We start from the raw sequence: 27,866 nt of genomic DNA, 5'->3' as shown, positions 1-27,866 counted from the left end.
ATGTGGTGGCTTTTAGCAACAGCATGTTGTATACTTCTTCCTGGACCCATATATGGCTACAATAAAGTGACCGTCACAAATCCCGAAGCCAATATGAACATTGTAAGTCATTCATTGAAGGAAAAAATAAGATAATAAATTATTAACTGGTCACATTTTAGGTATAATGTTTGTATTAAAACTTTCACTTATGGCTAACTCTAGACATTCTCTTTTGGTTCTTCCCAAAGCTAACTAATCTTAGAATTGAAAGCTTGGACTCACACTGGAACAACAATCCTGACTGTCGGAACTCAGATCTCGCTGGGGCTTTTTAAAGAGGAGAGTCAAAATTTATTTTGACAATTTCCTGCTGCATAGCCTTGAATTCTTTCTGAGGCTTTGTGTAATCCACCTTCATGGCTTTGTGAGCTATAACAGTGTACTTTGAGGGCTTAATAAACCAGGTTTAGTTTATGTCAAAATAATTTCATACCATCAGTGGACTTCTTGCTATGTAGATAAGGCAGATGGCATGTGTCCACTCTGTGCATTTGTGATAGTGGATAAATATATAGAACACCAGATGCACCATGTCGTGCAGCCTGTCTTTAGAGTCCAGGCCCTAAACACTATTCTGAGTAACAGCATAACTCAGGCATTCACTGTGTGTCTCACATGAACAAACATGTGAACTTGTGGTAATGGTATAGACTGTGCAGTTAACCTTATTGTCTCATCAATAAATCATTTACCTCTTCCTAATGCGTTGTCTTAGATAAATTACTAATTTTGCTGACCTTCAGTATTCTCAATTCTAAAATATTTACAGTTCTATCACAAAGATTTCTTGACAGGATTGATGAAATAGAGCAAGCTTATATCCTGAAATAATTGTCTCTGCTTTCATGCATGTCTGTGGTTAGGGAAGTCTCTGATGGCCTTCTAACTCATCTTGTATTCTTTCATGATTTTCTTTCCATCCAAAAGGCTGGTCTATAAGGACTAGATCTAAAGTTCTGTCAGATATTTCACAAATAAATAAATATATATGTATGTGTTTATGTGTATGAATGAATAATGAAAAATATATATAGTCATTAGAGAAATTCTTGATACAAAAATTCTACCTAAAATGTGACCAATTAATAATTTCTTATGAATATATATAAATTAATTTCTCATAAATGTGAATATATGTATATATGGAGAGAGAGAGAGAAGGATAAAGGGGTTCTTGTTTGTGTGCTTAGGTTTTACAATTTTTCTTGATATGGTCCTTTTCTTTTTCCCTTCCTGTATTCTAATGACCACTTCCTTTTATCTCTCTTTGGAGTCAAATTGGTAGGAGTTCACTCATCATTAGCCACAATTTACTTTCCAATCTCTTGTGGTTTCCCTCATTAGACAAATATTTCTATTTCTTGTTGCCAAACATCTAAAAAATGGACTACTGTGGTGGGTAACACTAAGCCCACAGGCATATTTAAACACTAGCCTGAAGATGCTGAATGTGAAGTCAGCCCAACCATATGTTACCCCCTTTGCATCCACATGTTTCTCATGTGTTTCTCAAATTGTTATAATTATTTCTGCTATATGCTGTTGCCTAACACATACATTAGTAAAAGGACTATATTGCATCGTACACACAGAAAAGCAAACTGAATTACAGGTATATATTTTTCAGAGTGAAATTATTTCTTACTGGGGCTATCCTTGTGAAATGTATGACGTTGTAACAGAGGATGGTTATGTCCTCGGAACATACCGGATTCCTCATGGGAAAGGATGCTCACGGAAAGCAGGTATGGTTTACTTTGCTTTGCACTCAAAATGCTTGAAATGGAAATGTCTAGGCATCCTGGCAGCAGCAGGACGCCATAGCTCCAGTTAGGTCATGGTCCTTTCATCAGAGGAGAAAATGCATCTCCACCTCTAACTTACACAGCTCTTAAAAGATCATTTTCCAGTTTTATATATATTGACTATTTAGACTTTTCTTTTCTCCATGTTATTGTCCCTCCAACAAAAACAACATACTAAAATAAAAGCAGCAATGTCCTCCCCGCGATGGTACCACCATAGCTTAGAAACCCAAGTGTCATGTTTGTCATGGTCCTCTCGCTGGCATCTCAAATGTGGTTGGTCCTCAAAATCTTTTCAGTTTGCTTTCCAAATCTGTCAATCCTAAAAAAATTTTCTTAGCTTTAATGATATTTAAATTTAAATAAATGAGATTTACTTATCTTAATAATTTTATATATGAATATTTTACCTACATATATGTCCATGTACCATGTGTGTATCTGCTTCTTCTAGAGGGCATAGATGGTGTCAGGTCCCTGGGTCTAGTGTTACACGTCTGTGATCTGCATTTGCATATGCTGGGAATGAAACCCTGGGTCCTGTGTGATAGCAACCAGTGCTCTAAATCTGAAGCATTTCCAGCAAGATGCTTCTTAAGAAATAAAATAATGTGAATGAAAATAGTAGTAGAGTTAGCATTTATTTTGCTGTAATGTCTTTGACATGTTTTTTTAGTTGAATTCTTAAAACTTCCCATGAGAACATTTGCTCTCATTTACCACTATATAAATATCAGGAATCACCTATACCCCTAACCCTAACCCTACATGACATAATACACTACACATAATCTTCACCTTATACATGAAGAAAATGGAGCATAATTATGTGTCTCAGGTAAAGAGTCTCCAAAAGATTGAATGTCTAAAAGACACAAAATTCTCATCTCTTCACTTGGCTTATGTGGGAATATGTCAGAAAGCAGAGTTTACAAGAAGGCTGAGCGGATTAGGGAGAAAACCCTTGTTGTCTGTGTCTTTCAGTCCCCAAGGCGGTTGTGTATCTGCAACATGGCTTAATTGCATCCGCCCATAACTGGATCTGCAACCTGCCCAACAACAGCTTGGCTTTTCTTCTGGCTGATAGTGGTTATGACGTGTGGTTGGGGAATAGCCGAGGGAACACCTGGTCCAGAAAACACCTGAGACTGTCATCCAATTCACCGCAATATTGGGCCTTCAGGTAAGAGAAGCCTGTTCCTGACTCACTTGCAAGCACAAATTCTTCCTGGTCACCCTTCTCTGTCCAGATGCACCCGATAGAATCTGCAAGAAGGAAACTAGAATTCCCTCCCCCATCCAGGCTTTTCTCCATCTCAGAAGAAACTCTCTAGTAAGCTGCTTGGTTTTAAAGCTGTGCTTCCTTCCTGGTGTGACTGACTCGGGTGAGATGGGGTGGAGTCAGAGGTTGTATCTGTCTGTCGTGGTCAAAATGTGTCTAAGTAGCAGAGAGTGGTTCATGAATCCTGACATGCTTAGTCACAGGGGTGAGGCTTACACTTCCTCAGAACTAAAAACCACACCACAGAGATCACTAATGAATAAGCTTCACGGCTTTGTTTCTGTGTTCTTTCTGGAACTCAAGTAATATTTCCAAAATCTCTGGGATAAATGGAACATGACTGACCCTCGAGGAAAAATTAACAATTAGCTTTCTATCATATCCTTTTTATTCCAGCTTCCTGACAGTGAAGATGGTAACAGAGGAAGCTGTGGGACACACAATATTGTTACTCTCCCTCAAGTAGAGCCAAACCTGACTATCAATATCTGCAAGGACTGTTTGCAAAACACTGCAGATCTAACAACCACAATCCTCATTTTTAATCTCTCTCTCTCTCTCTCTCTCTCTCTCTCTCTCTCTCTCTCTCTCTCTCTCTCTCTCTCTTTTGGCAGCTTAGATGAGATGGCTAAATATGATCTTCCAGCTACAATCAATCTGATCTTAGAGAAAAGTGGACAGAAGCAACTCTTCTATGTGGGCCACTCTCAGGGCACCACCATAGGTGTGTTTGGGCTGGATGAAATTGGACAATGTCGGGTATCTTCTTCTGGGTTTGTGGAAAGGGTCAGGTGGCTGTTTGATTGGTTAGTTGGTTTTCTGTATAGTTTTTAGTTTCATGATTTTGAAAAACCGTTTCCTCTAGGTAGGTTCTGAAGAATAAATAAAGCAAGAATGACCGTGAGAAATTTGTTCCCAACACTAAATTCGGAAGTTGATAGAACTCAGTTTGTGGTCTCAGCAAACATGAAGACCCCAGGTTATATTCTGAGGAAACAACAATAAACATTCTCCCCTTGCATTTCTCAGAGTCAAGAGAAGGGCACTGGAGCTGGAGCGATGTCTGAGAGGTTAAGAGCCCTGGTTGCTTTTCCAGAAGTCTTGAATTCAATTCCCAGAAACCACATGGTGGCTCAAACTCAGCTATAATGAAATCTGGTGCCCTCTTCTGGCATGCAGGCATACATGCATGTAGAATACTATATACTAATAAATAAATCTTTAAACAAAAGAGGACACTGAAGCAAAAACAGGGACTTGTGAAGCTGATTATTTGCTACAGTCAGTGAGAATATTCTTGCTAGCAAGGCCATGAGTCAAGCTAGAGAACATGATGGCAGAGCCACAAGGCATCGCAAGGCCACACGAGTCAAGCTAGAGAACATGATGGCAGAGCCACAAGCCATCTTGGGCCTCTCACTGCTTTCTTCCCACTGAAAAATGCGAATATTTAAGACTACAATATCCATAGTTCTTCGACTATCATAATCAGGATTTTCCCCCATAGAGTAAAAATACCAAGTAGCACTTTAAGATTCATTTTTACATATTTTTGTATAATATTTTTTCTTTCACTGGATTCTTAATTCACATTTCAGATGTTATCCATTTCCTCAGCTTCCCCTCCAGAAACCCCGATACCACTACCCCCTGCTTCTATGAGAGTGCTCCCCTACCCACCCACCTAATATTTTAATGTATATGAATATATATATATATATATATATATATATATATGCTTATATAATCTTATATGCATATAGAACAGTCATTATCTGTAGATTTCTATCATCACATATTTAAGAAACCCTGATTTTTAAAAGGAGGTAATGCCTAAAGCTATTGAGTTAGAAGTTAAGATGATAGCTTGGCTTTCTATTACACCAACGTTAAAGCCAGTATGGTCTCTTGCGTTTAATATATATGCTCCTCAGAATGACCCTGAACCTTCCCCCAAGAACGCAAGAAAGATCCAGATGTACCCTTGAGAAATTTAAAAATCACTCCCCGTAAGTAGTCCTCACAGTCTGTTTTTGATAGAGCTACCTTTGTAAGCATTAGCAATGAAGTGATAATTGGAAGTTTGTGTGAGCTAATGTCTTCTTTCCCTGCAGCATTCATAGCATTCTCTACAAATCCAGAGCTGGCTAAAAAGATTAGGCTGTTTTTCGCACTAGCTCCAGTGGTCACAGTAAAATACACTCAAAGCCCACTGAAAAAACTAACCACCCTTTCCAGAAAAGCTGTCAAGGTATGTGAATTCTTCTAGGGTGGGAGGAACTGTGAATCTCCCTGTTCCACAGATACCAAGGGACGACTTGGGGCATCTTTAAAACTGTTAGTGATATAAACGGTGATCGGGGTTTCATGGAGGTTTGCTGGTGACCAGTCTTATCAGTGAGCTCAGGGAACTTGTCCTGATGCATCCTGCTTTAAGGTCTTTATCTCTGTCTTTAGAACATCTCTCCAGCATCGCCTCTCGGTCACAGCTAAACTGAGGCCCAAGTTGATGTTTCTGAGGGATCCTATTCCTGTCCCAAATTCAGTTCCCTTTGCCCACATTGGCATTGCCTGTCATCTGCAGTACTTCTGATAAAGAGGTTTTCTAACTGGAGTGAAGTAACTCCTCATGGTTTTGAGGTGTGTTTTGATGCTGATGGCTGGGTATTTATTTCTTTTACACACACTTAAGATTCCTTCTACAGTTTCTTTTGAGAAACATCTATTTAATTCTGCTTCCCATTTAAGTCACATTTTTATGTCACTGGAATATTTTTGAATGTCAACCACATCAGATATGTAATTTTCAAATATTTTTCTCTTTCCATGTGGCTATTTGCTGTTTCTTTTGCTATTTTGCCTCTTAATTTTTTAAAGTCCTATTTGACTACTTTGGTTTGGTGTTGGTTTTTGTATTATTCAGGGTTTTACTGCTGTGGACACCATGACCAAGACAACTCTGACTTACAGGTTTGGAGGTTCAGTCCATTATCATCAAGGCAGGAGCATCGCAGTATCCAGGCAAATGTGGGGCTAGAGGAGCTGAGAGTTCTATATCTCCATCCAAAAGCAGACAGAAGATTGACATCTAGGCAGCTAGGACAACCGTCTTAAAGCCCATGCCCACAGTGACACACTTCCTCCAACAAGGATGCACCTACTCCAACAAGGCCATACCTCCAAATAGTGTCACTCCATGGGCCAATAATCAAACTACCACAGTTTTCAATGATGTAGGACCTTAGTTTTAAATCCCTTGATAATTCCAACTTCCCAAAACACTTTTCCTATAAGTTCTTCTGCGAGTTTCAGGTTTTGCATGCAAACTTTATGTTTTCAGTTTATTTTTCTGTACAGTAAGAGGACTAGCTTCAGTTTTCTGCACATGCACATCCATTATTTGCAGCATGACATATTGAAGAGACTGTTATTTCCCAGTGAGTGTTCCTAGGCCACAAGGCTGTCACATGTGACATTATTACTAGTCTCTCCAGATTCTCTTCCATGTATGTGCTATGTCAATGCCATGACATCACTATCATAGTAGCTTTGTATTACATCAGAAAATCAGATAGAATGTCTTCAGTGTTTTTCTCTCTCAATATTTTTCTAGCTGTTTAATTGTTCAGGTTTCCATATGAATTTTAAGATGTTTTTCTTTTCCTATGGAAATGTGATGGTTAATTTAATTGGAATTGCATTTTAATTATTTTATGGGGTCCTTTAGAGTTGCAAATAGCATATCTAGTTTTTATGTCCTCTTTGATTGTTTATACCCATTTTACATTTCTCACTGTAGAAAGTTTCTCCTGCTAGTTTATTCTATTTCTTTTTTATTTTTATAGTTATCTTAAATGAGAATCCTTTCTCTATTTTCTTTTTAGAATAAATTTCTATTGGAATGTAGAAAAGCTACTGATGTCTGCATATTGATTTTAAGTCTTACAACCTTGTCAAATTCATTTATTAGTTCTAATAGTTATGGTGTATTCTGCATGGTTTTCTACATGTATGATCATACCATATTTAAATGATGACAAATTTAATTTACTCTTTCAAAGTTGTAGAAAAGATCAGGTGTGATAGTGCATGTCTATAGCCCCAGAAGTCAGGAGTCTGAGGCAGGGGGATGGTAAGTTTAAGGCCAATCTTGGCTACAGAATGAATATGGGTTCAGGTTGATCTATTTATCGAAGACTTTTCTTAATTGAGATGGATTGTAAGTAGATTCACTCCTTGTTTGTATACCGTGATGACAGTGGACAACCATCTTGTTTCAGATCCTAAAGAACTTGCAGGTTTCCTCATCTGTGATGATGCTACCTTTGGTATTAGTATGTATGGATTTGATTATGTTGGAGATATATCCTTAGCATGCTAATTTGTTCATAGTTTTCATCATGAAAGAATGTACAAGTGTATCCAGAAAAATGACTGAATCTATTGAGGTGATAGCATGCTTTTGTAATTTATTATTGGAAGAAGATATAGGATATGAATTGTATTGGTTTGTTTGTGGACAGCTTTGTGGAGTTGGTACTCTTCTTCCAATATGACCTGTGTTCCAGGGATCAAATTCCGATCACCAGGTTTAAACAAGTGTCCTTACCTGCTGAGACATCTCACCAGACCAACTGTTTGTTTGTTTGCTGTGTTTTTCCTGTTGTTGTTGTTGCCACTGTTGCTGTCTTTCATCCTATTTGTCTTCCATACCATGCTTTTCCATTTGCACATTTGGCTCCTGCTAATTTTTGATAAATTCCAATTGACTGGAATAATTTATCTTTTCCATATGTTGTACTTGGTTTACTAGGTTTTGCATTAGGTGTATTTCCATCTTTTCATCAGGGATATTTATCTGTAATTTTCTGATTTTGGGGGTTTTGTTTTGTTTTGTTTTGTTTTGTTTTTGCCTGGGTATCATGATAATACTGGATTCATAGAATGAATCTGGAAGACCTCTTTCTTTTCAACTTTGATGTTTTTAGAAGTCTTGGTATTAACTCTTCTATAGATGCTTGGAAGGATTCAACAATGATAACGCTGGCCATGAGCTTTTTTTTTTGATGACAGACTGTTCTTTATCAGTTTATTATGACTACCTTTTATTAACCCATTCACTCACTCATTTCTTTTAGGTTGGGCATCTAGTTATTTGTGGTTGTTGGCATTGGGAAACAAACTTAGGTGCTTTACAGGAGCAGTATGTGCTCATAAACACTGAGCCATCTCTTTAGCCCCTGATTTTTAAATTTTAAAGACTCATAGAGGTTTTAGTTGTACTTAACATATGATCTGCTCTGGAAAAATGTTCCATGTACTGACTTCTCATTGTCAGCACTTCTTCTTGGTATTGCTCCATCATTTTCATTAAATTTAGTTCAGACCACTTGAGGACAGGTCTAAGAACTAGAGTCACATAGACTTAGGCATTGGTTGTACATCTGTCTCATGCATTTACAGCTGTGGGTAATCTATTCACTCCTCCTAAATTGTGCGTTTCAGATTTATATACAATTTGCCACACAGCAATATTCATTGAGATACTATGGGTAAGCATCATCCCCAGTCAATGACATGTACAACACACATTTCATAAGACTGTTAACATATTAATTATGCTTATTTTAGAGTTCAATGCAGAACACTTGGTGTTTATTTACTGTTGCTCCCTTCCACTTCCTCCCCTGCCTCTGGGCATTTCTTACTTCATATTGTTGTCTCTCTATTTTTAATCTGCAGTTTACACTGAACCTTCTCTCCTTCAACTTTCTCTGCTTTACTCAATTGTTGTTATTTTGTTTCTGGAAAATAAAAGCTTGGGACCCAGATAAGCAGAGCAACTTTTCTCACCCCATTCTGTGAATGGGTGCTAGAGCTACATCTCAATATTATTTTATTGGGTAACTAAAAATGAGTGATGGTTTTGATTCTATGCCATGGTTTCTCCGCTGTGTGGATAGTAGTGGGGTTTTGTTTGAGCTTGTCTAGCTTGAAACTTGTTATACAAATCAGGTGTCTGATTTGTGGCAATCATCCTGTCTCCGCCTCCCAGGTGCAGGGATCATAGGATCAAACTTTATCAAATGTAGCTTCATAATGTTTTTAATGCCGGTCAGAAAAGCCCAGGCCTAGAGACGTGCCCAGCCACATAGACCATTGAAGTAATGCAACTGATGTTCTGTTTGGCAAGCCATATGTTCACATTAATACAATATGTAGCATGTACCAAGGCAATATAGTCATTGAAATGACACATAGAAGCATCATATCTGTTTTGCCTATAGCCAAAATATAGAGTGTAGTTAGGTTTTGTTGTTGTTGATGTTTTCCTCAACAAACAAAACTGGCTCAATTCTCACAAAGGTGCAAACATTCTTACAGAAACCTGTGTGCTCATTACCAGACATGGCTTCTCCAGCATCAAGCTGATTGCTTGTGCACAGTAATGTGTCCCTCTTTAAATGAGCCCTGGACTTCTGCAATACTATACTACACTCTCCTTTAGGTCATAATGGAGGGGTAATTCTTTATCTTTGGGTAATTCATTGTGAAGGCTATAAGACTGGAGTAAAAATGAAACTCCCACACTGTTTCTCCCTGCATTTGGAAAAACTGAACAGAGAACAAGGGCCTATGAGATAAATAGGGCCTCTTTCTTCATGTATATGTAGCTGAATACATGAAGATACTGGCTGTTTAATGCCATGTGTATTTTCCCCATGTATGGATGGAAATATTGATAAAAAGAAAAATAAAAGCATGTAGCTTATCAGACTACATATGCTTTTTAGTTTAGTTACTGTTTCCCATGGGAATTCAAGTTTTCACACATAGAACATTGAATAGGTGTCAGTATTTTTCTAAAACATAAAATCACAGTGTGAGTACATGTAGTCATGATTATTGAATTACGATGAGGACAGTTACCCAGAGTTAGTTTGGGGAGTAGAGTATTTGCTAGGACTGTGTAGTAATTAGCACAAAAGAAAGAACAGAACAACAGAATGAATTAGATGACATTTGCAATGGCTTCTTACTGCCTTCTGGCCTATGGAATTGAGAAGCTTGAACTTAATTGAATGTTATTCTTCCCATTCATTCCCTTCTTTGTCTTCTACCTACTCCTTCCCTCATCTTGTTACATTCTCTCTTCATTTCCCCCCTCCCCCTTCTTCTCTTTTTCCTTTTCTGTTTTCTTTATCTTTCATAGAAAAACAATATTAGTTTAAGCATGGTGTCATATATGCTAAATATACATATACATACATATATGTATATATTCTATCAAAGTTTTCTAGACTACTAAATGTTTTACTAAACAGGAATTCCATTCTATTATATAGTATAAAATATTTTCAAACTCAGAATTAAAGTAGGTTATTCTATGTAGGATTTTATTGGCATTTTTTAACCAAAGAAAGGATAAAAAATTATAATGCATTGCTGCAATAAAAATAAACATGCATTATTTTATTCAGTTATTGTTGTAAAAGACAATTAATAAAGGATTTCAGAAGAAATCTGTAACAGTTTTTATAGTAAATGTTTGTTTCTAAAACTTTTAAGAAATAAAATTAATCTTTTATCTCACCTATAACTTATTACTCTAATAATTTGAAATTCACTATGATAAAATAAAAGCAAGATTTGACAATATACATGGGGATTCAATATTTTCTTATATTGTGATATGATAGTTTTTTATTGGATATATTATATTTACATTTCAAATATAAAGGGAACCCTTATCCCAGGTTCCCCTCCATAAAACCCCTATCCCATCCACCCTCCCCTGCTTCTCTGAGAATGGCCCCCCAACCCCTCCTGCCTTCCTGCCCTGGCATTCCCCTACAATGGGGCATCGGCCCTTGGCAGGACCAAGGGCTTCACTTCACTAGTTTCTTTTTGGAGGCTTTCAGAGCTATGAGCTTTTTTTTTTTTTTCTCTCTCTCTCTCTTAGCACTGCTATAATTGTTTCCTATAAGTTTGGGTATGTTGTGCTTTCATTTTCATTAAATTGTAAAATGTCTTTAATTTATTTTTTTTAATTTTCTTTGACTAAGTTATCATTGAGTAGAACATTGTTCAATGTCCTTGTGCATGTATGTGGGCTTGATGTCATTTTTGTTGTTATTGAAGAACAGTCTTGGTCCATGGTGATCTGAGAGGATGCATGGGATGATTTCAATTATCTTGTATTTGTTGAGGCCTGTTTTGTGACCAATTATATGTCCAATTTTGGAGAAAATCATGATGTGCTGAGAAAAACGTATATTCTTTTGTTTTAGAATAAAATATTCTATAGAAATCTGTTAAATCCACTTGGTTCATAGCTTCTCTTAGTTTCATTGTGTCTCTGTTTAGTTTCTCTTTCCATGATCTGTCCATTGATGATAGTGAGGTGTTGAAGTCTTCCACTATTATTGTGTAAGTTGCAATGTGTGTTTTTAACTTTAGTAAGGTTTCTTTTATGAATGTGGGTGCCTTTGCCTTTAGAGCATAGATATTCAGAATTGAGATTCCATTTTGGTGGATTTTTCCTTTTACAAGTAGAAAATTTCCTTCCTTATCATTTTTGATAACTTTTGGATGAAAGTCCATTTTATTTGATATCAGAATGACTTCTCCAGCTTTTTTCTTGGGACCATTTGCTTAGAAAATTATTTTCCAACCTTTTACTCTGAGGTAGTGTCTGTCTTTGTCATTGAGGTATGTTTCCTGTACGCAGCAATATGTTGGGTGCTCTTTACATATCCCAATCTGTTAGTCTATGTGTATTTTTTTTTATAGTTGGTGCATTGAGTCCATTGATGTTGAGAGATATTAGGGACCAAGGATTGTTGTTTCCTGTTATTTTTGTTGTTAGAGGTAGGATTATGTTTATGTGGCTGTCTTCTTTTGGGTTAGTTGAAAAAATATTACTTTTTTGCTTTATCTAGAGTTATGTTTCCTTCAATGTGTTTGAGTTTCCCATCTATTATCCTTTGTAGGGCTGGATTTGTGGGAAGATATTGTATAAACTTGGTTTTGTCATTGAATATCTTGGTTTATCCATCTATGTTAATTGAGAGTTTTGCAGGATATAGTAGCCCTGGATGGCATTTGTGGTCTCTTAGGATCTGTATTACATCTGCTCAGGATCTTCTAGCTTTCATAGTCTTTGTTGAAAAGTCTGGTATGATTCTGATAGGTCTGCCTTTACTTGACCTTTTTCCATTACTGATTTTAATATTCTTTCTTTGTTTTGTACACTTGGTGTTTTGACTATTATGTGACAGGAGGAATTTCTTTTCTGGTCCAATCTATTTGGAGTTCTATAGGCTTCTTATATATTTATGGGACTCTCTTTCTTTAGATTAGAAAAGTTTTCTTCTATAATTTTGTTGAAGATAATTACTGGCTCTTTAATTTCATAACCTTTGCTCTATTCTATACCTATTATCCTCTGGTTTGATCTTCTCATTATGTCATAGACTTCCTGGTTGTTTTGGATTAGAAGCTTTTTGTATTTTGCATTTTCTTTGACTGTTGTGTCAATGTTTTCTACGGTGTCATCTGCCCCTGAGATTCTCTCTTTCACCTCTTGAATTGTGTTGGTGATGCTTACATCTATGACTCCTGATCTTTTTCCTGGGATTTCTATCTCCAGGTTTGTCTCACTTTGTGATTTCTTTATTGTTTCTAATTTCAATTTCAGATCCTGGATGGTTTTATTCAATTCCTTCACTTGTTTGGTCATGTTTTTCTGTAATTCTCTAAGGGACTTTTTGTGTCTTTTCTTTAAAGGCTTCTACCTATATTTACCTGTGTTGTCCTGAATTTCTTCAATGGAGTTACTTATGTCCTTCTTAATGTCATAATAAGTTGTAATTTTAAATCAGATTCTTGCTTTTTCAGTGATTTGGGGTACCCAGGACTTGCTGTGGTGAGAGTACTGGGTTCTGATGATGCCTATTGGCCATGTTGCTGAAGTTTTTGGACTTGCCTCTCTCGATCTGTTTATCTCTTGTGTTAGCTTGTCTTCCTGATTCTGACAGTGGCTTGACCCTCCTATAAGCCTGTGTGTCAGCACTACTGGGAGACCATCTCTGTCCCAGCAAGGTCTGGGTATAGATAACTGTAGCACAGGGTCAGCTCCAGGTGCAGGTCATGATAGATTTTAAGAATTCAAAAGGTATAGTCAACATACTTGTGTCCCTGCCTGAAATGTCATCAGTAGAGATGTAGTGCTTAGTGTTGTGTTTTATAAAAGTATAAGGAGAGGGAAGAGATATGTTGGTGGACATGTGGTCAGGTGTAAGAAAAGGGGGTGCCTTTGTAGGCCCATGCTGAGGCATCCCTTTCCCCAAAGGAACCATGCACACAAAGGTATAGTATTAAAGAGAGAGGCCAGTAGAGACAGAGAAAGGCAGAGAAGGGAGGGGAGTGGAGGCTGGCTATAAGCACTGGAGAGTGGGGGAAGGAGAATGGGAAGAAAAGAGGAGTAGGAAATCAGGACAGAGCTAGAGCAAAAAGGCAAGAGAGAGTAAGGAGGGGACACGAAGACCCTTTTATAGTAGTGAGTCAGGCACACTTTGTTGTTGCTAGGTAACCATGAGTTGGAATTTAGACAAAATGCTAATACTTAGGTTGAAGCTTTTGTTTCTGGAAAAGCACTAAATAACCATGAAAGGAAAACCTGGCTTCCTGTTTTAGTTACCATGTAGGACAATAGTTACTGTTCTAGAACTATTGGCTAGCTTCTAAGAGCTTCATTAGATAGTCTTCGAATATAAATTATAACCTTCACAGTGATTCTGCTTGGTGGGTGCCAACTTTTCCATTTTACAATTACAATGATTTAGACAAATAGAAACTAAGTGCTTCTCAAGTTATAAGAAGCAGCATCTAGAACCAAGTAGACTAGTTTTAGGCTGGTCTCTAAGGGAACTTGCTCAAAACATCCCAATGAATGAGGCTTATGAAACGTTTAAGGGGAGTTAGGAGTATTACAAAGATAAATTTTCACAAGCTTTGTGGTTTTACACAGAACCAGTACTGTTACTGCCCCTAAAGTCCTTGCCTGCATGGACAAACATTCTCTCCTCCTGACATCCATTATCTAAAACAGTTAGTGATGTTCTACGTCCATCTTGCAGGTATTGTTTGGTGACAAAATGTTCTCTAGTCACACGTGGCTTGAACAATTCATTGCTACCAAAGTGTGCAATCGGAAGTTATTCCGTCAGATATGCAGCAACTTTCTGTTTTCTCTAAGTGGATTTGATTCCCAAAATTTAAACATGGTATGTATAAGTAATTACTTCCTGAAAACCAAAGATTTTGTTGCAAAGGGGTTGAGTGTTCCCTTTGGATTTTATGTAACCCACATTAGATGGTGTCCGTTTTGTCTTTTCAAATATAATTAATGTCTTCATGACTCCACTCAGGGTTGAAAGTTGACTATCATTTATAATAAATAAATAAATAAATAAATAAATAAATAAATAAACTGGAGAAAATGGCTTGCTGCATAGCTTCAAACTTTTGCTGTGACTAAAATTACATCAATAAAAATTCTATTATTTTCATTTGAATTATAATTATTTCAGACCAACTAAAGTAGACTCTTGGGGAATGATTTTAGAATATACATTTTATATTGTTTTTAAAATAAATATTCCAAATTGTTGTATTTATAAAAAGATAAAAAGAGAAGGAATATGTTTTAGTGGATTGTATTCAGACATGAGAAGGGGGTGCCTCCGATGCTGAGGCATCCCTTCCCCCTGAGGGAACAGACACATGACAGTATAGTATAGAATAGAGTTTATTTGGGACATGGGGAGAGGTGTTGAGAGGGTAATAGAGACCAAGAAGGGCAGAGAGTTGTCAATATTTCCAGGGAGATACAAAACATAATTACCTTAAAGGTAACAATTATTATTATAAATAGGAAGCTGAAGTGATTTTCAAATGTCAATGCATGCATTATGTGTAGCCTAGAGATGAAAAATGATCTCTTTACAGAGTCGCTTGGATGTTTATATGGCACAGAGTCCTGCAGGAACATCTGTTCAGAACATGCTTCACTGGGCCCAGGTACACATTCTCTCTCTTTATCTTTCTCCCCCCTCTCTCTTTCTATCTCTATCTCTCTCCTCCTCTCCCTCTCCCTCTTCTCTCTCTCCTTCTCTCTCTTCACCCTCTCCCTCTCTTTTTCCCTCTCTTTTTCCATCTCTCTCTCTGACACTCTCTCCCTCCCACCTCTCTCTCTCTCTCTCTCTCTCTCTCTCTCTCTCTCTCTCTCTCTCTCTCTCTCTCTCTCTCTTCCTGCCCTCTTCCCTGCTTCTGCCCTCACCCTTGCCCCTTCTCCTTTGGCATATGAAAATATCTACAAGATCCTTGAGGTGTAATTCCAGAGAGCTCCATGCAGGTTGTGCATACACCTACCTAGCATGATGATGCTTCTGGAATCAACACCAATTCCTCCTTGTGATTGCCTTTGCTCCCATCTATTCTTGTCTCCAGTGCCTGGGTTTAGAGTCTGATTCCCACATATTCTGGCAGAGTTCCTATCCTTTACTTTCCTCCCTTAGCCTGTTTGAAAAAGGCTTTTATTTCTTCTGGGAAATCATTGGGTTTGATACAACTTTATGTAAAACAATACAGCCATTTCCAGAAAGACCTGTTCATCTTCCAGTTAGCCCATGGGGCATTTCAGAGTGCAGAAAAAAAAATGATTTTTTTCAACAAAGAAAATTCTAGGGAGGGATTAAAATAAATGAATAGTTTGTGGGTTTGCTCACAGTTACAATTATGTTTGATAAGATTACTCAATATCAGGTAAGCTCAAAATAAATTGGGTTCAAGTTATTGCATGACTTTCTGAGCCCAGATGTGTATGAGTATATATTAATTCTTTGTGTAATATTGTCTTTGTCAGTAATTTTTATTCTTTATCAATAATTTCAGTCTAATACTTTTAAAGAATTGAACACAATTAGCATAATCCCATCTATCTGGTTATAAGAGAATAATTTGCATTTTAACATATATACTAATACCGTGTGACTCACTTTCAAGGAGAAAATGGGACTTAGTTACAGATAATATGAAAAACACTGGAGATCAGTGCAAAGTGTTTGGAGATAGACTTTGTGTTTCTATGGGTGAAGGCTGGTCTAAGCATGAAAACTGCTGCTGGAGAGGACATAGGTACAATCTATAGTGGTCCTGTTCTCCCAGGAAATGCAAATCCAAGTTTACAGTTCTTAATAACTTACCACATGGTCTTGCTCTTCCTATATAATTTCCTTCATCTTGCTGGATCCTTATGAAAATGTGTCCATTGAGGCAGTTATATCTCATTCTACAACTGTTGCAGCCGATGCCTTTTGCATCTACAGAGACTCCTGCCTTTTGCAAAAATCAGGAAAGAAGGAAAATACAACATTTGTTTCAAATGTGTCCACACAGAGAAAGCAAGGGTGATGTTGTTCATCTCTCTGTAGCACGGGTTGAATATCTTGAACCCATCACTTACACTGAAAATGTTTGGATTTTCAAGTCAGTCATTCTCAACTGATAAATTTCATGCAAATATCCCAAACTTAAAAATATGTATTTTTAAGCCCTCTGAAATCAAGAGCACAGCTGGTTTCAAGCTTTTCAAACAAAACGTAACTTGATTTGTAGTAAGTCAGTAAAAGGCACTTTGTTGCACATTGCCAGGGACTAAATGACTTCCACACATCTTCCCAGTTAATGTTATAGTCCAGGCAGATGCTGCCATCCTGCACACAGCACAGGTATCTGCCCTGCATGGGAGACAGGGACATCATTCAAGCCTGGTGATAAAATCATTTTATCAGGGGCTAGACTCAAGATTCTAAAAGGACACTCTGTTGCTTCAAACTGCTTAAAATGTGTGGAATGTTTTTTTGTTTTTCAAGACAGGATTTTATAACACACACATATAATATATGTACAGTTATAGAAGTTATATATATATGCACATATATTATATTTATAGCAATGTAATACAATTATAATATACTATAGTACTTATACTAGTATACATATAACCACACACACACACACACACACACACACACACACACACACACACACACACATATATAATGTTATGGGAGTAAAATTATAAAGTAAAAAGATTAAAACTAGGAGTGGAAATGATATAAGGAAGATAAAGTCTTCGGAAGATAATTAAATTAAGTGCTTCATATAAATCTGGATTTATCTACCTCCTTAATTCAACAGGGGTGACAGGTGACAAACAAAAGAATCAAGAAAACTGTGTCTGAATACTTCTACTCATATATTAGGAGTATGAATATGAAGATAAAAAGGTAGTCATCCCCACTGTTTCCAAAGCTTAGCTCACAGAACTTACTCACAGTATGACACATGGAATAGTTCTGTCAGAAGCGTCAAGAGTCCACATTTGATGAATATTCTAATAATAACAAAGACATTTAATGACAGGGAATACACTTGTAATAGCATGAGAACTCTTGCTGTTAGACTATAAAGTAGCAAGTTGTTTAGTAACAGCCAAACTAATTTTTGGTGTTGAAAATTATGGCTAAAATTTTTATAAACATATGCAGATATAAATTTCTGAAATGCGATGTGTCATGTAGCATTGTTTTCTGCAGATTTTCAAAAGATATATGTAGGACAGGGCATAAAAGGTTCTAGAAGTTCCATGAAGCAGAATCCACCTTTATTATTTGATTTATGTTCTAGTGAGTGGGCATAATATCAATGTTCTCTGGGTATCTCTTGCTCACTAATTATAAATGTACACTGTCTTCTTATGTTATTCTAATGTGTTTTTTTTTTTAATTTTTGTTTTATGTTAGGCTGTCAATTCTGGTCAACTGCAAGCTTTTGACTGGGGCACTCCTGACCAGAACATGATGCACTTCAACCAGGTAAGTAATGCTGACACTGATCACAGCCAGTGGCATTCTGCAATGAACCCATGAGAATAGCTCCCATTGGAATATTCATGTGCTATTTGCTTTGATGAGCATTGTTCACTGCTGCTAGCACATGGTGCTTCTTGGGTTCCATTCTAAGCTGAATCATTGATGCTAATCCTCACACTGGTCACTGGAGGTAAACTTTATTGCCCCTAGTTTCCTGGTGGCTTAAGGAAGTACATTGCCAAATAACTAGACAATGGCCCATGGATTTCTGGATCTCAAATGCATTTCTCTATTTTTCTTTCATTACTCATTCCTTTACAGGAAAACAAAACAAGTACTCTTTATACCTCATTAACACTGTTTTAAAGATAGAACTTAATATGAACCCCATTTCTAAAACATGTCTTCATCTAATAGAATTAGCATTGTCGTAACAATTCCTCATGATGTCCTTCATCACTTAAAAACCCAACATATGGATTTTAAGATGAATCAGTCAGAAAATACCATCTTTAAGGTACACTGGCTCTACCAAACAGTGTAATATTAAAGCATTTCTCAGTATCATCTATTAAAATAATTAATTTAGTGAATACCTTTACACTAAGAACTGTACTTGCTCTTGGTTACTGTTAGTTTTTTCTAACTATGTTGGGCAACACAATCTTCGTTCTGACTGGCTGATGGGCAGCTGAGCTAAAGCATAAACATCGTTATCATCTTTTCAAAACTGCAAAGAATAAATAGTACAAAATAGAAATTGATATTTTCAATATTTTGAAAAGTCTGGCTGTCTTCCCAAACTGCTGTAGTGGAATGTGCATGGGTTACGTGCAGGAGAAGGTACCAAACACACATTATGGCAGGCTACGATGTTTCTCTCTGTTATTGACTGCCTTCCTTGTTCCAAGTTTATAGCTTCTTTAGGAAGAGCATTTTAGAAGCTGACCTCATCTTATGAGCTAGGAGTCTTGGATGAAAGTGGGGTCATAGCTATCAAGTTCATCTTTGTATTTATAAATGGAAGGAAAATCATAAGTACGCAGTGAGTGAGGTTCAGATATGGTCCCTAGCTTGGAACTTTTGGTGGAGACTCAAACAAAAGATGAACTCTGCATTTTTACAAGGCAGTAGCTTAGTTAAAACTAGACTTATTGACTCCATAAATTATATTGGTTTAATTACCAGCATAAATCACTAGAGATTCTGCATTGCTAAAGAAGTGTGATGTCTAAATATATGATGTTTCACTGTCAACCTAAATATAAATTAAGAAGTCCTGGCAAGAGTTACCAGATACCATCTAAAGCTGAATTTTATATTTATTTTTGATTTGCCATCTTCTCATTTTGTTTGACAGTTTTTGTTAGGGGCATTGCACTTTTATTGGATACTTTATGTATTTACATTTCAAATCTTATCCCCTTTCCCGGTTTCCCCCCTTTCCAGGGTCTCCCCTCTACCATCCCCCTCTTCCTGCTTCTATGAGGATGCTCCCCCACCCATCCACCCTCTCCCACCTCACCACCTTGGCCTTCCCCTACACTGGGAAAACAAGCCTTCACAGGACCAAGGGCTTCTCCTCCTATTGGTGCCAGACAATGCCATCTTCTCAATGCCTAAGTTCTTAGCAGAATAATAGTGTCATTGGAGTACTGGAATCCCAGCTTTAGAGATGTTAGACCAACTTTGATCCTGAAAGCTTGCCTGCCTCTGTTTGTGCCTTCATGTTGCTTTGGCTTTCTTCAGTCTTTGTTGAGCCCTATTTTGGCAGCTAAGTATTTGTCCTTTGTATGTTGCTACTAAGAAAATCACAAGGAAATAAAACAGATCCATTCTTTCCCTAATTACTCTTAACATGTGGGGCAGTGTGCCAGGTTTTCTGGATATCCCTGCACCCCTCCCCACTTCCTCTTGCACAGTAGACATGCAAATCTACACTCACTTCCTTCTCTACCTTCTGCATTGTGCTCTCAGAACTGCTAATTCTTTTTTACCACTTTACAAGATCTCCCACTAATAGATGAAAGGAATAATATACTTTTAATATTTGAGAGAAGAGACTCCCAAATTCCCTCCCATCAACAAAAGTAACAATCTACATGGCTATATCAGTGAGTTCTGCCTTGAGTATCACTTTTTGAAGAAAACTTAAGACACACATTCTCCTTGCCATGATCTTCCCCAAGCAGAATTCTATCATGCTAAAAGAGCTTCTGCAGGTCCTTGTGATCTTTGCTTTTGTCTGTACTACCTCAGTACTAGAAGTAGTAAGCTCATGATAAAGATTTTACCAAAGCTGAACTATAGTGTGGGTTGTTTTTATGACTTGAAGACAGCTGTCTTCTTAATGTGATCTTTACTTGGTGTATATTCCTAGAAATGAAGAAAAGGGGAAAGTGAGAAAGAGAAAAGAAGGGAGGGTAGGGGGAAGGAAAGGAGAAGGGGGATATTTTTATAACCAATTATTCTGTAGAGTAAAAAGAGAAATGTTTGAAACACCATTTAACATTAATTATGCTTACATTAGAGATTAGTGATTCAACTTTTGAATTGAAGAAGACAAACTTCATTCTATAACATGGATAATCAGAAACTATTTACAGTAGTTATTCATTTGCAAGTAGCAGAAATTAAGTCCCTTTTACAGGAAAAAGAAAACCTCTGGTTTTCTACAGTATCATCAGATCTTCTCCATCCTCTGTCTTTGCAGCTCACTCTACTTGGTTCTGAGGCTATTTCGATTCATTAGCTCTTTTCAAAATAGTGCTCATATGCTGACTTTATATCAATATGGCTCTTGCCATTCAAAACCAAAGGAAAAGCTATATCTTCTTCATAGCTTAAAAAAAAAAAAAAAAAAACGTGTCAGAAAATTGTCTGGCCCAGTTTTATAGCAGTGCCCAGATGCTAGTGAGTCACTAATGTGAGTCTTCTCGCCACAGAAGGACCAACTGGGGTACTTGGTCATTTAGACCAAGGTGTGTACTAGATCATTAAAATGAAGAATGTGTTAGAGAAAGCTTGCTGCATGCTTAGTCATACACCACAGTATTTCTGTGTACAGATTGATCCCTTCAAATATACTTTAAGTATTTGCTTTAATGTGCTGTTATAAATGCTCTCCGAAAAGCCTGCTGATGCATGAATGTCAAACAAGTCACTGAGCCTAGATTTCTACATTTGAGAGAGATGTTTATCTTGAAATGTACATACTCCCAGGTGAAGTCCTATCAGAAAGAGAAACCCCTGATATTTAGAGAAACATTCCTCAGGGAGTATCTGCCCCAAAGTGTAATGGCTGTTCTTTATTTTCATAATGCATCATTGCAGTGACAAATTTTCCTTGATTCCTGGCTATGTCATGGTTGGGTGGCTTTTCTCTGCTGGATGCCTCTGTCATGATGTGTTGTTGCCTCATAACTGGCCTAAAAGAAAACAAGACATACAAACAAATATTGCAATCTCTGAAAGTATAAGAACATGCCTTTCTTATTGATAGAGTTATTGTAAGATACTTTTTCACAGCAGCAGAGAACTGACTGTCCAATGGTTCTGTGTTTATACGTAATTAACTGAATCCCAATTTATCAGCTTAAGATCTAAAAAGCATCTCAGTATCTAATGTTCTCCCTTTTCCTTGTCCCTCCCACCTTCTTCAGCTTACACCTCCTGTGTATAACATCACTAAGATGCAAGTCCCAACAGCAATGTGGAGCGGAGGACATGATGTTGTGGCAGATGCTAAGGACACTAAGAATCTGCTCCCTAAAGTTGCCAACCTTATCTACTACAAGGAGATCCCACACTACAATCATATGGATTTTTACCTTGGACAGGATGCACCCCAGGAAGTTTACCAAGACCTAATTAGAATGATGGAAGAATCTTTGCAAAATTAAAGGCACTTCATTTTTGTAAGGATGTGGGTGTTTTGCGGTAATAATGAGACAGACCTACAGTGATACCTCTAAAATACTCAATTTGTATAGTCCCTTCTTTCTTGTGAGGAAGTGTTCTTTGTAGTCAACAGCATTTGCAAAGTTGACAGATGCCATACCCCTGGCTAAGTTATTCTATGTGGCAAAGGTGATCGGATATGATTACTTCCTTACATTATAAGACATGGTGCTGTGTTTAAGAATTCTAAAAAAAAAAAAAAAAAAAAAAAGGAGCTACTTTTATTGGATTGAAACAAACAGATTTAATGAGTAGGCTCACATAGCAAAAAACAGTGAATGGCTTCTCATATCTGAGGATGATCTCTGGCCAATAACCAGCAAAAATCAGGACCCTCAACCACTCTACAGCCACAAGAAAAATTTTCCACAACTCTGCTTGAGTGTGGAAGCCCATTATTTTGTACTCAACCTTCCTATTGTGAAATCAGCCTGGATTGCAACCTGTGAAAGCCAGGGCAGGGACCTCCAGGTACAACATGCCTACATTCCTGAAATCCAAAACACTGCCATAATAAATATGTTCAGTTTTAAATTGTCAACATGGTTTTAATCTGTTGTCATCAATAATAAGATCCCAACCATTAAGATATGGCAAGTATATAATAAATATAATATTTGATTCTATTAATTATATAGTGATATTGATACCATGACTTAAAGCATTACAACCTTATAATTATGTGATATTGTATTCCATGTAACAATATATTTATTGCAGTATATTATATGTTGTTATGTAATTGCTTAAAAACTTAATATAACCTCATCTTGATTTCATCTGATAACCTTTGGTATAATTCTCTTTCTTGACCATTCAGTTGTAGGTTATTATTGACTGAATTCTTCAGCATGTATTTAGTTGAAAAAGTCTTTCTGCTTTTGTTTCTAGAAGAGCTTTTTTCCTTAGAATGAAATTTACATTTCCATATTTGAATTATTTTGTTATTTTTCAGTCTTATTTTTACTTTTATTCTTCTTTCAGGCTTACATCCCACTAGTTTTCCCCCTCCACTCCTCCCAGTCCCCCCCCCACCTCTCCTGTCCCCCAGATTAACTCCCCCTCTGTTGAGAGAGACAGAGAGACAGAGAGATGGAGAGACAGAGACAGAGAGATATACAGAGAGAAAGAAAGAAGTTTTCCTCCGGATATTCACCAAACATGGCATAACAGTATACAGTAAGACTGGACACAAACACTTATAACATGGCTGGATATGGAAAGCAGTAGGAGGAAAAGGATCCCAGGAGCAAGCAATTCAGAGACATCCCCAACCCCACTCATTGGGAGTTCTGCAAGAATGACTAGCTAAGCAATCATAAAGTATATGCAGAAGACCTAGGTCATGTTCTTACTTTGAATTTTTGTGAGACCCTATGAGCCCTGCTTATTTGTAGTGGGCACTGTTCTTATGATGACCTCAGCTCCTCTGGCTCCTGCAGTCCTTCCCTCCATTTCTACAGGGTCCCCATGCATTTGTTTTTCCATGCTCTACATCTCCTCCACCAGTTATTGAATGACACCCCTCTGATGACAGCTGGGCTAGGCATCAATCTATGAGTATAGCAGAATATCACAAAGATTCATTAAATTGTGTTTTGGGACTTTGTTTGTTTTGTTTTTGCCAGTTATGTTTGATTCAGTCCTAGGTCTCTAGGCTGTACTACCTCTAGTTGCTAACCTTACACACAGTGTCAGGCATAGGCTCCCTCTTGTGGTGTGGGCCTCAAGTTAGGCCAGTCAAGGGTTGGCCACTCCACCAAGTTCTGTGCCACCATTGCTCCAGCAATTCTTGTTAGTAGGACAGATGGTAGGTCAAAGGTTTGGTGGCTGGGTCAATGTACCAATCTCACAACTAGGAGCCCCTGCCTGGTGATAGAATATGACTAGCAAAGGCTCCATACCACCTGTGTGTAGGAGACTTTGCTATGGCCACTCATGTAGTGCCCATGGAGTTTCCAGTGCCTTAGATTTCTACATTATGCTGTAGATGCCCCCCAATTCCATTTGTCTTTCCTAGTATTCTCTTTCCATTTCTTCCAGCTCCTGACTGATCCCTTTTGCATTCCTCCCCACCTACCCCTGATTGCTTGCAAGATCTATTTTATTCTCGCTTCCCAGGAAGATCCATTTGTGCTCCTTGAGCATTCCTTGTTACTTAGCCTCTTTAGGTCTGTGGATTATAGTATGATTGTCCTTTAATTAACAGCTAATATCCATTTATAAGTGATTACACACTATGCTTGTCTTTCTGGATCTGGGTTGCCTCAGTCAGGATCATCTTTTCTAGTTCCTTCGATGGCCTGCAAATTTTATGAGGTCATGAAATATTTAACAGCTGATGAATACTCTGTAGTATAAATGTGTCACATTTTCTATATTTATTTTTCAGTTGAGGAACATCAAAGTTGTTTCAAGTTTTTAGCTCTTATAAATAAAGCGGCTATGAACATAGCCAAGCAACTGTTCTTTTGGTAGGATTGATCTTCCTTTGTACCCAAAGGAAGTACTGCCATATTGATTTCCATAGCAGCTGTACAAGTCTGTACTTCCATCAGCAGTGGAGGAGTGTTCCACTTGCTCAACATCTTTACCAGCATGAGCTGTCACTTCTGTTGTTGATCTCAGCTTTGATTTGCATTTCCCTGATTGGCTAAGGATGTTGAACATTTCTTTAAGTGTTTCTCAGCTGTTTGAGATTCCTCTGTTGAGAATTGTTTGAGATCTGTTCAGGAATTAGTCTCAGGTGCCAATGAATTTATGGCTATTTTCCTCTTTTGTGCTTGAACAGGAAGAGCAGCTGTCCTTGTCTTATTCCTTAAAGGAAATACTTTCAGTTTTTCCCCTTATTACTATGATGACTATAACATTTATTATGTTACGGCATGTTCCTTCCTCTGTCTTCTGCGTTCTAGGATTACAGGTGTACCATTCTGATGTGCTTGGGTCATGTAAAGGTGGTGATCAAAACCCAGGGCTTTGTGCATGCTAGGCAAGTACCCAACTAACTGAGCTTCATCTTCAGCCCCACAACATTTTTACCTCTTTTTTCAATACATTCATATAGTCTATGTCTTTTAATTAAAAGATTACATTGAAAGTCTTCATGGAACAATATGGATTCTTCCCTGTCATTTTGTTGATATTTTTCTAATTGTTTTTAATATTTTTTTCTTTTACCTTTCGTTCCGTCACATTAATCTTTATAGTTTGATGGTTAACTATATTAATAGTATTTATTTTCTGTATTTCGTTTGAACATTCACTCTTCTAATATTTTTCTTTCCCTTGTTCTTGTGACAGTTGTTATCTTCTGTTTTTTTTTTTTTTTTTTTTTTTTTGATTTATGGCTTTTTAATTGTCAGTCAAGTAGGAAAAATACTTTTTTGCTTGCTTTACTTGGAGTGTCTTTACTTCTTGAGTTCAGAGAGATAACCTTATTGGGCATGGTAATGTTGGCTGATAGTTATTTTCTCAAGGACTTTAATATACACCATCTCATACCTTCATGACTTTATGGTTTCTGATGGTAATCAGATGGGTTTCCTCTTCAATTTGAGTTGGCACTTATCTCTCATAGACATTTAATTTTTTCTGTATCATGTATTCTTCGTGGTTGACTATATTTCATCCCAGAATTCATTATGTATATGTCTATTCGGGGCTCTAAATTGCTTTTACTCGAGAGTAATCATTTTTCTCAATGAAGATCTGAGGAATTTTCTGCTCTTTTTTTTTTTTTTCCAATTCGGTAGTCATTGTGTGTTCTCTGCTTTTATGTTGGCTGATAGTACAAAATTTTTATCTTTAAATGTTGTCTCAAAGATGTAGATTTCTACATTCATTCCTGTTTCGTTTCTGGATCTCTATCCAGATAACATAGTTTTTTTTTTTTCAATTTTATTGGATATTCTCTGTATTTATATTTCAAATGTTAGACCCTTTCTCCTCATTCTCCTTTCTCCTCCCTCTCAACTTGATTCCATGAAGGTGCTCCCTCTCCCAATCACCCTCTCAACCTCAGTGCCTTGGCTTGTTGATGATGTTGTTCTTCCAATGAAGTTACAAACCTTTCAGCTCTTTCAGTTCTTTCTCTAACTCTTTCATTGAGGCCCCCGTGTTCAGTTTGATGTTTAGCTGAAAACATCCTTATCTGTATCTTTATGACACAGGCAGAGCCTCTGAGGAGACATCTATATCTGGTTACTGCCAGCAAACACTTCTTGGCATCAGCAATAGTGTTTAGGTTTGGTGGCTCATATGAGGTGTTTCTCCAGGTGAAGCACTCTCTGTAGATTTTTTCTTCAATCTCTGCTCCTCTATTTGAATTTGTATTTCCTCCCCTGTTTTGTTCTCCCGTCTAAGAAGAACTGAGGCATCCACATTCTGGTCTTTCTTCTTTTTTAGCTTTATAAGTTCTGTGGATGTTATCTTGGGTATCTCAAGCTACTTTATTGTGGGGGCAGGGGAAACTAGTATCCTCTTATAAGTGAGTACATACCATGAGTGCTTTTTTGTGACCGTATTACATCACTCAGGATGATAGTGTCAAGTTCCATCCATTTGCCGAGAAATTTCATGAACTCGTTGTTTTTAATAGCTGAGTAGTACTCCATTGTGTATATGTACCACAATTTTTGTATCCATTCCTCTGTTGAAGAACATCTGTGTTATTTCCAACTTATAAATAAGGCTGTAATAAACATGGTTGTACATTATCCTTATTAGATGTTGGAGAATCTTTTGGCCCAGGAGTAGTATAGCTGGGTCCTCAGGCAGTACTATGTCCAATTTTCTGAAGTATCACCAAACTGATTTCCAGAGTGGTTGTACCAGTTTACAACTGCACCATCAGTGGAGGAGTATTCCTCTTTCTCCACATTCTTGTCAGCATCTGCTGTCACCTGAGTTTTTTATCTTAGCCATTCTGACTGGTATGAGGTAAAATCTTAGGGTTATTTTGATTTGCATTTCCCTGATGACTAGGGATGTTGAGCATTTCTTTAGGTGCTTCTCAGTCCTTCCATATTCCTCAGTTGATAATTTTTTTTTTTTTGTTTAGCTCTGTTTCCCATTTTTAAATAGGATTATTTGATTCTCTAGAGTCTAACTCCTTGAGTTCTTTGTATATATTGGATACTAGTCCTCTATCAGATGTATGTTGGTAAAGATCTTTTCCCAATCTGTTGATTGCCGTTTTGGCCTTTTGAGAGTGTCCTTGGCCTTACAGAAGCTTTGCAATTTCATGAGGTTCCATTTGTCAATTTTTGATCTTAGGGCATAATCCATTGGTGTTCTGTTCAGGAAATTTTACCCTGTGCCTATGTGCTCTAAGCTCTTCCCCACTTTCTATTCTATTAGTTTCAATGTACCTGGTTTTGGGTGGAGGTCTTTGATCCACTTGGACCTGAACTTTTTACAAGGAGGTAAAAAGGGATCAGTTTTCATTCTTCCTGCATGCTGACGGCCAGTTGAACCAGCACCATTTGTTGAAGAGGCTTTCCATTTTTCATTGAATGTTTTTAGCTTCTTTGTCAAAAATCAAGTGACCATAGGTGTGTGGGTTCATTTCTGGGTCTTTGATTCTATTCCACTGGTCTACCTGCCTGTCTCTGTACCAATACCAGGCAATTTTAATCACAACTTATCTGTAATACAGCTTGAGATCAGGGATAGTGATTTCCATGGATTTTTTTTTTTTTTTTTTTTTTGTTGTTGTTAAGAATGTTTTTTGCTATCTTTATTTTTTATTATTATTATTCCAAATGAATTTGAAAATTGCTATTTCTAACTCTATGAAGAATTGAGTTGGGATTTTGATGGGGATTTCATTGAATT

General features: G+C 37.2%; 1 protein-coding gene across 3 annotated transcripts; it reads left to right on the top strand.

Annotated features, from left to right (window-relative positions):
• On the top strand, positions 1-21,970 carry LIPK (lipase family member K; the record flags this gene model as incomplete). 3 transcript variants are annotated; one of them, XM_080913097.1, is made up of 9 exons in its annotated part: positions 1-102; positions 1,670-1,787; positions 2,931-3,030; positions 3,744-3,853; positions 5,244-5,380; positions 14,271-14,417; positions 15,142-15,213; positions 18,000-18,071; positions 21,731-21,970. In XM_080913097.1, the coding sequence occupies 9 exons, from the start codon at positions 1-3 to the stop codon at positions 21,968-21,970; spliced, it is 1,098 nt and encodes a 365-aa protein (XP_080769223.1). The 3 variants fall into 3 exon arrangements, with proteins under 3 accessions (XP_080769223.1, XP_080769222.1, XP_080769221.1); XM_080913096.1 differs by having other exon boundaries at positions 2,832-3,030; XM_080913095.1 differs by having other exon boundaries at positions 1,655-1,787; positions 2,832-3,030.
• Positions 21,971-27,866: the final 5,896 nt, after the last annotated feature.

This window comes from Micromys minutus, assembly GCF_963924665.1.
Source record: "Micromys minutus genome assembly, chromosome: 2".
NCBI lineage: Eukaryota > Metazoa > Chordata > Mammalia > Rodentia > Muridae > Micromys > Micromys minutus.
This window is presented reverse-complemented; position numbering and strand designations above follow the sequence as displayed.